General features: G+C 48.3%; 1 protein-coding gene across 3 annotated transcripts in view; it reads right to left on the bottom strand.

The window, feature by feature from the left end:
- Positions 1–3,396: 3,396 nt before the first annotated feature.
- The window catches only part of kat6a (K(lysine) acetyltransferase 6A), a 33,035-nt gene continuing 23,363 nt past the window's right edge, over positions 3,397–13,068 (bottom strand). For 2 of the 3 annotated variants that reach the window (XM_053326063.1, XM_053326065.1), the window contains exons 11-17: positions 12,619–12,780; positions 12,034–12,127; positions 11,698–11,929; positions 10,548–10,746; positions 9,753–10,457; positions 9,358–9,619; positions 3,397–9,263 (exon numbers count right to left, since the gene is read on the bottom strand). In XM_053326063.1, the coding sequence (XP_053182038.1) occupies positions 5,863–9,263; positions 9,358–9,619; positions 9,753–10,457; positions 10,548–10,746; positions 11,698–11,929; positions 12,034–12,127; positions 12,619–12,780 (5,055 nt within the window). In that variant the 3' untranslated portion in view covers positions 3,397–5,862. The remainder of the gene's footprint in view (positions 9,264–9,357; positions 9,620–9,752; positions 10,458–10,547; positions 10,747–11,697; positions 11,930–12,033; positions 12,128–12,618; positions 12,781–13,068) is intronic. The other variant, XM_053326066.1, reaches the window with a different exon arrangement.

The following is a 13,068-nucleotide window of genomic DNA, read 5'->3' as shown; positions in this document are numbered from 1 at the left end:
TATTTTATGCTCTTCCACATTTAGCACATTTATATCTCTATATGTATGTGTATGATGGTATTTTTATGTATGTGTATATATTTATGTATATTTATGCATATATGTAAGCAAATATGGCACATCAAATAGACACAGTTTAGACTTTAGGCTGTATTTTTCTGGTTCATGATGGTCATTTATTGGATACGGCCCTTGCCTCCCTGCCTGTGTGGGACAATGATTGGCCAGAAGTCAGATGACCATGTACCCAACCCATCTTGGTGGATTACCCATTGGCTGATGCATACCTGGATGCACATTATTGGGTTTTTTTGTTGATTTTTTTAAAAATCTTTTAGATTTTTTTCTGTTTTTGAAATATAAAAACAGTGTTAAGTTCTCCTTTACTACAAGTGTTACTGGAGCTTTGACTTTCTTCACACTTTTTTTCCTTCTCCATGTTTCTACAGCATGTGTTGCATGTGTAGCAAAGCACAATGCAGAGATGCAGAATCTATTCTTTAAAGAAATCCAGATGATAAAATAATTCTAACATATTAAATATACTATATACCCCACAATTGTTTTCTTTAACCTTCCTGTCGTCCTCCCGGGTCAAATTGACCCGTCTGTTCTGACTCTTCCTTCTTTCCTTCCTTCCGTCCTTCCTTCTTCCTTCCTTCCTCCCTCCTTCTCATTTTCTTTCCTTCTTATCTCTTTTCTCCCTTCCTTCTTTCCTCCCTCCCTCCTACCTTCTTTCCTCCGTCCTTCCTTCTCTCCTCCCTCCCTCCTACCTTCTTTCCTCGGTCCCCCCTTCCTTCTTTTCTCCCTCCCTCCTACCTTCCTTCCTTACTTACTTCTTTCCTCCGTCCTTCCTTCCTCCTTTTCTTATTTCCTTTCCTCCCTCCCTTCCTTCCTTCCTCATCCCCCTTTCTTCCTTCTGTCGTTCCTTCCTCTCTCTCTCCTTCCTTCCTTCCTCCCTGCCTTCTTTCCTTTACTCCCTTCCTTCCCTCCTCCCTCCCTCCTTTCCTTCCTTCCTTCCTTCCATCTGTCCTTCCTCTCTCCTTCTCTTTTTCTTTCCTTCTTCTCTCTTTTCTCCCTTCCTTCTTTCCTCCCTCCCTCCTACCTTCTTTCCTCTGTCCTTCCTTCCTCCCTCCCTTCTTTCCTTTCCTCCCTCCCTTCCTCATCCCCCTTTCTTCCTTCTGTCGTTCCTTCCTCTCTCTCTCCTTCCTTCCTCCCTTCCTCCCTGCCTTCTTTCCTTTACTCCCTTCCTTCTTTCCTTTACTCCCTTCCCTCCCTCCTTCCTCCTTCCCTCCTTCCTCCCTCTCTCCTTCCTTCCTTCCTGCCTTCTTTCCTTTACTCCCTTCCTGCCTTCTTTCCTTTACTCCCTTCCTTCCTTCTTTCCTTTACTCCCTTCATGCCTTCATTCCTTTACTCCCTTCCCTCCCTTCCTCTTTCTCTCCTTCCTTCCTCCCTGCCTTCTTTCCTTTACCCCCTTACTTCCTTCTTTCTTTTACTCCCTTCCCTCCCTCCTTCCTCCCTCCCTCCCTCCCTCCCTCCTTCCTTTCCTCCCTTCCTTCCTTGACTCGAACACAACAGGAGGGTTAATGTGTCTTATGCAGAATATATGGAACATCACTGTGCTGTACTCTACACTATACTGCATGTAACCTGTAAGTGTAGTCTTCAAACACACCTTAACTCATGATGTGATTCAAACACTGTGAAATCAATCATTGACCAGCAGAGGCCTATTTCATGCACGAGTAGGTTGCATGAAGGAAATAAAACTATAGATACACAATGAATAACATGTCTCTGGGTGTTTGGGAGTAACCTTCATTTCAAGTGTGGCCCACACCCTGAAGTCAAAGTTTCAACATGTGCAAACAATGAAGCCAGGAGAAATCTTACCCTCTGGTTAAACCCTAACAGTAAATGTCAGAGTTGAAGAGACATCACATAGCTTATAGACTCCATCTGGTATGAAAGAAAGAGTTTATTAGTGCAGAGACAGCTGGATATCTGGTGACTGGTTGTGATTCTGAAAATGCTATTCACAATACACTGAGCTAAAGCTGACTGTATCCAGCTTGTTATAATATTACTAATGTGACACAGAGACGCCACTTTTAAATGCACATGTGACTGAAACATGTGACCAGGAGTAAGAGTCGGTGATCAAAGAAGTGCCTTCTGATGACTTGGTTCTTTTTTAAATGTCTTTACTTGGCACCATTATAAATGAAGTCTCTATCTCACTGTATTTCCGAGCTGAAGTAAAGGTTATAAATAAGTATATAAATATATTTTAGGTGGCATGTTCAGTAGAGTGGTTTAAGATGTGTTCACCAGCTGTGCTATCATCAGTGACTGGATGATCAGGTTTTGCAGTGTGCAGGTGAGATGAATGGGACTCTTGTGGGCTGTGAGATATTACACTGTAAAAAGTCTTCATTCACAATCCAGCAAAACAGAAGATGGTAAAATGTGTATATTTGGATTTTGCTGAAGGTGGAGTCAGAGATAGTACGCTTTATTTTCATATCAGTGGTTTTTGACATGACATGCTCATGTTCTGCGGTGACATCTAGTGGCTGTGTGCGATGCCTTTAAATCCAAAATCAATGTGGTTTATAGCGGGGGTTAAGCTTCATGGAAAAGACCTAGTTACTTAACATCAGTAGAGAGATTTGTATCATCACAGCAGCTCAGGTATGAGATGACTTTGCTTGGTCCAGTGTAGTTTAATGTTTAATGCTTTCAAAGTGTGTATGGTGACTTCCACTATGCACTGGCTCCAACTCACATCCTTCATCTTCATCCTCTCTTTTCCACAGTGCGTTATGTTGTTGCAATAATTCCTGAACCTAGGGTGCAACATAAGGAGTTAGTGCCCTGAAAATTATGTGAGCTACTTAGAGGATAATTAATATTAATCCATAATTTAAAAAAAGAACATTGAATCACTATAGTACCTCTTTAGAGTTGCACTTTCAAAGAAAGGGATCAAAATAGCTGAAGATATGATTTTGACTGGCTAGTATATGTCAAGCTCCAAAAAATGACCGATCCTACATTTCCCATAATGCAACCAGTAGCATGAGTCATTACTTAAGTGTTTTTTGAGCTCCTCATCTCCAGGTTGCAAAGCAGGCTTACTGTAATAAATCTGTATTCTCCATGGCCAGGCAGAGATAATAGAGATTATGTCATGATGATGTCATGACATATCTAGTAAACTGGTTTTTATGTGTAAAATAGTCCAAAGTTTTTCCTGTAAGTTAAACAAAAGAGTAGTTCCAGTTTGGAAAATGTTCATAGTGGTGAAAAACAAAAGTCCCTTTACAGTAAATCTCTTGACTGAGTTGATGACCTGAATTAGGTGCGACTTTAAAAAGCTCAAGTGAAACATGAATGGCTCAACATAATTTATTTTCATTTTATGTTAAAATGTACAGAGTTCTTTGAAAGTACTTGCTAAGAAAAAAAAAACAAAAAAAACAAAAAAATAAAACGAATAAATGGAAATACATACAGGGACAGAGTAGAGAGTTGAGGCTGCTGAGCGCATATCAACCTTCACTGTGTGCCCAGCTGTCACTCCTCTCTTTATTTTGCGCTCTCTCTTAGCATACAACGCAACATGTACAATTACAAAGGATACAAAAAGGGAAGCGATATAAACAGACAGAAATATACTGAGCTCATTTTTACATGCCTCTTAAATGTAAGGAAGTCATCCTATACACACACAAGTAAAAAAAAAAGAAAAGAATGCCAAGTGACTTTTAGATATTTGTAGTCCTTTTTGTTTAAAATAGCATTAATATACTACACAAAGATAGAAAAACTCTAGATGAGATGGAATGGAGAGGTTAAAGGCATCTTAAAGTCACTAAAAGTGAGTGGTAATTTTTTTAAATTTTGAATTTCTTAGTAATTATTACCCAAGAGGCGAGCTAAAAAATATGTATTGTTTTTTTTATCCTGAAACAGAAGTGAAAAAAATGACAGTACCAATATCAATGTCAGAATTTCTTTTTTATATTATAGAAAAAACATTTTCTCTACAATAGGTTTTCTATAGTCCAAAAAAGAGTCAGCTTGTGTCATAAAAGAAAGCTGCCCAGTCTGATAAAATTCAGAAAGAAAGAAAAAAACAAACAAAATAAAGTACAGAACAGAACAACACACACAAATTAAGTATGCAATGTCAGGTCTGTAAGAAAATGAAAACTCCTCTTTTTTTGACTTTGAATACTGGTACACTGGAGCGACCAGGTCAACCTCTGCCATTTATAACGCCGTAACCCAACAGGACCTCAAATGCTGCCTCGCCTCCAACCCTGCTTTCTATATGAGTTGTGCCTCTATGTGAGGGCCAAACCATGCACTAGAACAGACATGTAGGTGCGCCTTTTCTAAAGGCCAACTTTCTACTGCCGTATTTCTAGTCGATGTGAGTGCAGGATTTTTTTGCAAAAACAAAAAACAATATACAGTTTTAACAGAATACACCATTCAAAAGCTGACTTCTCGACCTCTTTGGGTCATTAACACTTAAGGAAGGGGAGAGATCGGCTAATTTTTTTAACCGACTTTCCTTAAAGCAGTTAAATGACAATCTCACTGTTTGTATCCTAAACTGCTAAAAAAAAATAAAACAAACAAAAAAAAAGGCTGACATTGTACACTGTCAGTGGAGTGTGGACAACAGCTGAATGTTGTACTTTCCTGAGCCAGCCACCAGTTGGCGATAGCTAGCCAGTGTGTGTCTGTGTCTGTGTCTGTGTGTGAGCGTGTGTGTGTGTGTAAGAGAGTGCTGCTGGATATTGGGAAGTACCAGAATATGTACATCTTTAAACGTTTCAGAAGTGGTGGCAAACTGGAAAATAATGCTACTCATTTCATTCATGGACATATAATAAGACAGTAACTCCTCTCCTCTCTGCGTCTTTGCTGTGTTTTTGGTATGACACCGTCCATCCGGGGGAAGACAGAGACTGCGGGAAACGGCTCGACACCTCAAACACCAGAGGAACCCCCCACTCCCACCCCTCCCCCTTCCTGCTCCTTACGCTTTTCTGGAATAAAAAGGTGAAAAGCCATCTGATGTTTTTAGGGGTGGGTAAAGAGGGGAGGTGTTTCTGAGAGAGCGAGAGGGTGTTATCACCATTTCAGAATTCAGAATGCCACACATATAAAGACCAAAGCATATAAGAGGTCGGACTGCACACGAGTATTTCAAAAAACGATCGAACGAAAACGGCAACAACGAAAATAAGGTTCGACATTAAGTTTAACAAAACAAAAAAAACGAGAGTCCGCCTACAATGTTTCATTGTCTCTTTTTTTCCAAGGTAAGGCTTCCTATATCAATTAAAAGATTGTGTGCATGGTTGAATATGATCAGTTAACCACTGTTTTTTCGTTTGCAGTCTTGACAAAGCAAGGTATTCCTGTATTGTCTTTTCTCTGTGTATCATCCTCGTTATCCTTGTCCTCCCCTATGCTCCTCCTGCACTCAAGAGGAAGAGGAGACTTTTTGGGCTTGTCTACAGAGGACTGTGTAGGCCTGGCCTGAAGCTGCGCGGGACGGCCGAGGTCCGTCTACACGCCTCCCCGACCTCAACCCCCTCCAATCTTTCTGACTTGCCCCAGTGGGGGGAGGGGGACACGAGCCCAAAAACAAAACAAAAAAGGGACAAAATGACGACATAGAAAAATAACAGGAAACCCAAAGACCCGCTCTGCCTCCAATCAACTCCTCTCCCTGGTGCCTGCAGCGGCACTGGAGAGTGTGAACAGGAGTAATGGACATTTAGAGTACAGCGAGTATCAGCTCTGGCACCGTGTCTCCTTTTCTTAGTTCCCTGCTGCTCATCTGCTCATGTACGGTGACTGTTTTGGTACGCCGGCGTAGCTGTGATGGGAGGGGCCGGTGTACATCATGTTACCATGGTGATTAGGCTGCATAGGCTGCTGCGGGTAACCCTGCCCTCCCATCATTCCCATCTGCATCTGCATGGGGTACTGAGCTGGCTGATTCATGTAAGGGGGATTGCCATGGTAACCACTGTTCATCATGGGTTGGGGCATCCGGTAGCCGGCTGACATGGCGTTGAGCGGCGTCATGTTCATGGAATTGTATGGTGCCGGTGTGGGCATGAGGTTTGGCATCATACCGCGCTGCACGGCCAAGGTGCGAGGCGTGCCCTGCATGGCCACGGCCCCTGAGCTGCGGCCGTAGAGCTGCTGCTGGTGTGGGGCCGGGGCCAATTGCTGGGTGGCTTTGGACCGGATGGAAATATGGCCTTTCACTGTAGCCATCTGGCCCTGTAGTCGCTGCGTGTGTGGCGGGGGTCCCAGACCGATGTTGGTGGTGGGCATGTTGCATTGCAGCTGCAGGGAGCCCAGGTTCATGGAGCCAGAGCTCAGGTTGGGGGGTGGGGTCATAGTGGGCTGGCCCTGAGGGAGGGGAGTGTGGGGTGAAGGGGCCAGCCCTGGGTTGGAGAGGGAAACACTGGTGGCGTAGGAAGTGACGGAGGCTGAGTGAGAGTAGGGCATGGCGTGGGGGTCCATGATGGTGTTGGTGAGCTGCTGGAGTTTGGCCAGGCTGAAGGTAGCGGAGGGTTGGGGGTAACCCCCCGTGCCAAAGTCCTGACCCATGCGCTCGTACAGGGTGCGGCCCCCTCCTCCACCTCCGCTCTCGGGGATCTCCATGATCATGGGCGTGGAGGCAAAGCCGTTGCCCATGCTGCACTGAGAAAGGGGCTGCTGTTGCTGCTGCGGTGGAGGTGGCGGAGCTGAGGGTGGAGGCTGGGAGTTGGGGGCCTGTTGCTGCTGAGGAGGCTGCTGCGGAACCTTTTTTTGGGACTGCTGCTGCTGCTGCTGCTGATTGGTGCTGGGGGGCCTCTCGATCACACCACAGCTCTGGGGAGACTTGATTCCACAGCTGGGGGTGTTGGACGGCGGAGGAGGGGGTGGAGGTTGTGGCACAGCGCTGCCTACGTTACTGGCAACAGGTCCGCTGTTGGGCCCCGGTCCCGTTTGCTGGATGAGGCTACAGCTGCCCATTCCTAACTGGGACCCTCCGGTTCCCGTGGAGGACGTGAGGCTGGGAGCCGGCACGAAGGAGCAACTGTTGGACTGCGAGGAAGAGGACGGGGTGGCCGAGCTGGAGGAAGACGAGACCGACGACGAGGAAGCCGTGGACGCTCCCGCGACTACGGCAGCCGACATTCCCCCTCCGTTCCCCCCGTTCCCCGTTCCGTTGCCCCCTCCGCCCATGGTGGAGTCGTAGCTGCTGGGATTGTCATAGTTCTCTGTAGTGCTCTCTATGCTGCCCAGGTCGCTGAAGCCGCTGTCCACCACCTGCTGCGAGTGGTCTGACACTGATGGCACGTCCATCATCGGAGACGTCTCCATGTTCTGCTGGGAGGGGGCCGACAGTGAGCTGGGATGCTCCGGGGTGATCTGGGTGTACCCGCTTCCGCCACCTCCGCCGCTTCCTCCTGCTCCAGTGGGGCCAGGAGTACCTCCCCTCTGCCCTGCCGGTGTCGTGTCCATGATGCCCGACGTTAATCCTGGGCTGTTCACCGATCGCACAGATTGACTAGGCAAGGGGGGCATTGGAGGATTAGGGAGGGGGCTGCTGTGTTGGGAGGCCCCGCACTCCTCCACTAACGCCAGGGCCTCCTCCTCTGCCTCCCCCGCGTGGCTGTAACTCTGCAGGGTCCGACAGGCGGCTAGGGTCTCCTCCTCGCAGTCCTGGTAGGCCCCGTGGTGCGGGTGAGGTTCCGTCTCTTCGTCCTGGGCTTCCCCCTGCGTCAGCGACTGCACGGCCTGCACCGTCTCCAGGTCCAGCTCGTTGGAGTGGTGATGGGGGTGGTGTTGGTGATGGTGTCCCAGCTCCTCTTTGAAGTCGGAGTGCTGGTGGGGGTGGGAGTGTGTGTGTGTGTGCTGGGGTTCCATCAACAGCGTGACGTCCTTGTCCTCCGGGTGCAGGGGCTGGAGCTCCATTGGTTCAGAGGGAACAGACATGGCCGTTACCGTTTCCACCGCCGCAGCTGCCGCGGCCGACTCCTCCTGCTCCCTGCGCCGCCTCTCCTCCTGCTGCGAGTCGGCCGAGGAGGGTCGACACTTTGTCTCCTGCACTTCCTCCTCAGCCTCCTCCTCCTCCTCTTCTTCCTCCTCCTGCTTGCTGACATAGTCTCTGGCCACGCTGTTCTCCATGTCTAAAAAAGCTTCTCCGCCTTGGGGTTCTTCTTTGACCGGGGGTGAGCTCGCACGGGAGGCGGGCTCCTCCTCCTCGTCTTCGTCGTCGTCTTCGTCTTCGGACTCCTGGCCTTTTCTCTTCTTGCTGCTGTTGCTCTTTTCTTCTAAGTGTCCGTCGCCTTCGTCGTCCGCATCGTGGTCCTCGCTGCGTCTGCTCCCTGAGCCCGGCGTGACAGCTGCTCGCCTGCTGATGCTGCTGCCGCCGCCGCCAGCCAAGCTGCCCAAGCTGCCGCACTCCTCTTCCTCCCTCTCCTCGTCGTCGTCGTCCTCTTCCCTGTCACCCATGTCTGTGTCCTGAGGCCGGGACTGTGGGGCCCGGGGCCCTGAGGTGGAAGAAGAGGAAGAAGGGGACAGCAGGGGACGGGACGGTGGACGGCTGGGTTTGTCCTCCTCCCAGGTTCTTTCAGTCTCCTCCTCCTCGTCCTCTTCCTCCTCCTCCTCCTCTGGCTCGGAGGTGGTGGGAGGCGGTTTGGGTGCGGGCTGGGGTGGCTGGCGGAGGGCGGGGTTCTTGGGCGGTCTCCCTCGCCTCTTGGGGATCTTCTGCTCTACGGGCTTGGGGAGATAGTCGTCTTCTTCGTCAGAGTCTTTCTGTTTGTTGTCAGTGTTGGTTCTGCACACTCGCTTGCTGTTACGTTCATCTGATGAGAGCAGCTGAGGATCTTTATCCATCTGTTGCTCCAGCAGCCTCTGCCTCTCCTGCTCCTGCCTCTCTGCCTCCTCTTGGGCCCGCTGCAGGTACCAGCTTCGAGGCTTGCGACCAGGCTTCATCTTTATTTTGGGAGGTGGAGGATCTCCGCTCTGGGCCTGGCTGTCTGCGGCTGCTCGCTGGTTGGGCCCGCTGCCAGGCGGTCTTCCAGGTCCCCGTTTCTTCCAGTGCAGTGGTTTACGACTCTTTCCCTTTGGCCAGCCTTTCTTCTTCTTGACTGGGACCTCTGGGTCTGCCGATAGGGTCTCCGAAGGAGCTGTTGGCAGTGTGGCCACAGGCTTCAGCACAGGAGTGAGTTCTGAAAAGAGGCAAAAAGACACAGAAGTGTTACATAACACTACTTTCAAACTGCATTTATACAAGCAGCGATCACTGAATCCTGCACTACTCACCGTCTTCCTCTGAATCGGTCATGTGGGAGTGACGCCCCCTTTTGGGTGCTGGGTCTGACAACCTCAGGGCGGAGCGGGCAGGGGGGTAGCGGCGCAGAGGGTGGCCCAGCGGTGTCTCCTCCTCCAGCCTGGGCATGGGCCTCTCCGAGTCAGAGTCTATAAAGGGCTCGTCCAAAACCTCCGTGGTCTCAGAAATGGTCTCTGTCACCACGCTGCTGTGAGGGTGGCTGCGCTGGCGAAAGCGACGCTTCCTCAAGGGCTTCTGGGTAAAACAGGATGGGGAATTAGGCTTGTGGTCATGTGATTAAAGGATTTATTTTTTGCTCGGTTCATTTTCATATAACGACTTCATTTTAAATGATTTTTTTGAAGTTTTTGTTAATTTGAACACTTACCTTGCATTTGAGCCCCATGGCAGGCTTAGTGAGAATGGGGGGAGAGCATGCCCTCCTCTCGTCGTCATCCTCGTCATCTTCATCATCCTCTTCTTCGCTGCTTTCACTGAAGCAGTTCTTCCTGAGAGGAGAAGAATCATTCAGCCTGGAGACCATAGGAAACTGTGCCAGCCCCTCTCCAGGCCCTTCCGTTCGTCTGGGTTTGGGGCCTCTCTTTTTCCTGGGGGGGCGCCCTCTTCGATTGGTGGTTATGGAGGAGTGCCTGGCCATGTCCAGAGGGTGAAAGGCTGCAGACTCTGTTTGTCTATCCAAGGAGAAAAGGGAGGGGGGGCTGCTGGCAGAGCCTGTCGTTTTCCCTCCCTCCGTCCTATCCTCATCTTCGTCGTCCTCGTCCTCCACTGGGCGGATCTTGGGTGGCCGTCCCACCCGCTGGCTGTCCTTCACCTTGCCCCAAGGCCAGTTTTTTGGCGGGCGCCCACGTGGTCTGCGCTCTCCGTTTGTTGGGGGAAGCGGTCGTGTTGGTTCTGGGATGGGCGGTGGGCAGCGGACGGGAGGGGAGGTGGGAGAGCTTTGGCTAATGGGAAACCCCAGGAAGCACTTTCTCTCATCTTCCTCTTCTTCGTCATCGTCGTCGTCCTCCTCTTCCCTCTTCTTCGCTTGGCGCATGTGCCAGGACAACGGTGGGACCTTGTGACTTGGTTTGATCTATTTACAAAAGCACAATAAAATCAATCAATAACAATGTACAGCAACTGTGACACCAATGCAACCTTAATACAATTTCAACGCATTTACCTCCTTGCGGATATCCTCTCCCGGTTCATCGTCCTCCTCGTCATCGTCTTCGTCTCCTTCGGCGTCAGAGACTACAGTGTTCGTTACAATGACGGGAGTCCAGCGGAGACACTCGGGGTCGACTTCCAGCAGCCGCGGCCGGGCTTTGAGACGAGCCATGTGGCTAGAAACCAGCTTCTCTCGTCGCACCAGCACCAGCCTAACAAAAAAACAAACAGCAGAATTATGACAATGTATTTATGTCTTTTTATTATGTCTGTATGCGTGAGTGTTTATACAGATTCCAGATGACACCAGTTAGTAACATCTTGCAGCTGCAATCTTTTCTATATTGTGAGCCAAAAACCTTTCAATACAGTCAGACAGTGAAGTGACAGTACATTACTCACTACTATAAACTGAAAGAGAGCTTGTTTACAATTAGCCAGTTATGCTTCTCTCTCTCTAATCCTTCGTCTGAATGAAAAATTCCAGCAAAAATCTGTATTTCATTGCAACATTTCTGTGTCAAAAAGTTGAACAAAAACAACTGAAGAGTCCATTGATAAATAATCTTTTTGTTGGTCAAAACACTGACTTCTTAAAGATAATAACATTTACTTTAAAAAGATTAAATATGTTTGGATGGTTAGCAGGTGTTAACTTCACTGTGTTCACTTTCACTATTTATTGGACAACTACATGTTTAGAAACCCATGTCAGGTCATGATAATGATATTAGATACCATCTGTCACAATGTGTTGAAGGTAACTTGTGTGTCAGGTCAAATTTGACCCGGGCATAAACTAAAAACTGAGATATAGTTTATTTTAAATGAGGCCTATTGTCTATAAGCTAAACACATATGTGTGAAACATGTGGAAATAAGTTGGAATGAAGTTGGCTAAAAAGCTCTAACTCTAATTGGGAGAAAAATGATACTTTATGCTTTATAAACAGTCAAACCAGACCGGCTCAAGTTTGACCCGGGAGGACCAAAGTTGCACGGTTGATGGGAGGACAACAGGAGGGTTAAAAGAATTAATGTTTGTACGTTCAGATTAAAGTTCAAATGGTTGCAGATATGTATGATTGGGTTGAGAATCTGTGTGAAACGAATGTTGGGATCTATTTGATATGAGACGAGATAATCTGGTCCTGTCCTCTGACCTGTCTCCTCTCTGCTCCAGCATGTTGAGGCTGTGCAGGGTGGTGGTGATGTCCTGCGGGCAGATCCCGGTCAGTTTGCTGAGTTGTCTTATGGTGATCTGCTGGTCGCGGACCTTGTGGAGACACTCCAGCACCTCGCTGCGCCAGTAGGCCATGTAGGACAGTCGGCCCAGGTCTGACAGAGGCTTCTCCGGTGAGCCGGGCTGGCCTTCACGCTTGGACAACAGGTAGCCTGCAGGGAGGGAGGGAGGAAGGGAGGATATCTTTTTTTAGTTACGGTTTCTTAGTTTTGTTTGTCATTGCGTGTATGTGTTGGTTTAAGGTTGAAGTTCTTACTGAAGTCGATGAGAAAGCGTCCGTAGCCCTTGCGCTGATACTGTGGAAGAATCATGATGCATGATACGTTGTATTTCTGTTGACAGTGCTTCTCCTGAAGAAAAAAGACAGAAACACATTCCACCATTAGGAAAAAAAAAAAACCCATAATGGAGCTGCAATAATGGGGCGGGCCTGTGTAGGTGTACAGCCGGGTGTTGATAGTAACTGCTGTGTTTTGGCAGCGAGGTGGCATGTAAATGGGAGCACCTGCAAAATACAAAACAACGGAGGGGCAATGGTTCTCACAGCACCCGGTGTTCATCCATGGACGCCAAAATAAAGCATTTGTATGTTTGAAGGAATTCGCAAGTGTGGGCTACTGCCAGTGAATTTTAATTGAATGATTTGAATACATTTTTATCTACATTTTGATTCAGGTTGGTTCAGTAAGATCTGATAAAACACTGAGCGAATGCAGGGACGTTTAAAAATTCATCAAACTATAACAATCTCTAGTGTGCATTCCTTCAAAAGTGGAAAAAGCAGTCATGGTGGGGGTGTGGACTTCTTCAAACTTTAGACTGAAGGGATGGAGGGCCGTACCTTGGAGAAGTAGCCGACGAGGTGGCAACCTTTGTTGTCATTCTGGGTCAGGACGTAGAAAAGGAAGGGCTCCACGTCATAGTAGAGTGTCTTGTGGTCCAGGAACAGCTTGGCCAGCAGACACAGGTTCTGACAGTAGATTGTGCTCACGTTCCCATCAACCTATTAGAAAGGAGCATAAAGGGAACACACACACACATACATCAGTACAAAAAAAATGACTGAGTTTCCCCGAAATGACCGCTGTTCAACTCCCCGAAGACGACTGTGTGCAAGTGCGTGTTTCGGCTGCTGTTAGGAGAGCAGTGAAACAGAGTAAAAGGTGAGCGGAGTAGAAGTTAGTGTCGGGCAATGATCTCGGACGAGTCTCCGGAGACACTGGTGGATGAAGAGGGGTGGAGGAGCAAGAGAAACAAAGAGCTGTAAAGAGAAAGAGAGGGTGGGAGGGAG

Source organism: Scomber japonicus, chromosome 9 (genome assembly GCF_027409825.1).
Source record: "Scomber japonicus isolate fScoJap1 chromosome 9, fScoJap1.pri, whole genome shotgun sequence".
Lineage (NCBI taxonomy): Eukaryota > Metazoa > Chordata > Actinopteri > Scombriformes > Scombridae > Scomber > Scomber japonicus.
This window is presented reverse-complemented; position numbering and strand designations above follow the sequence as displayed.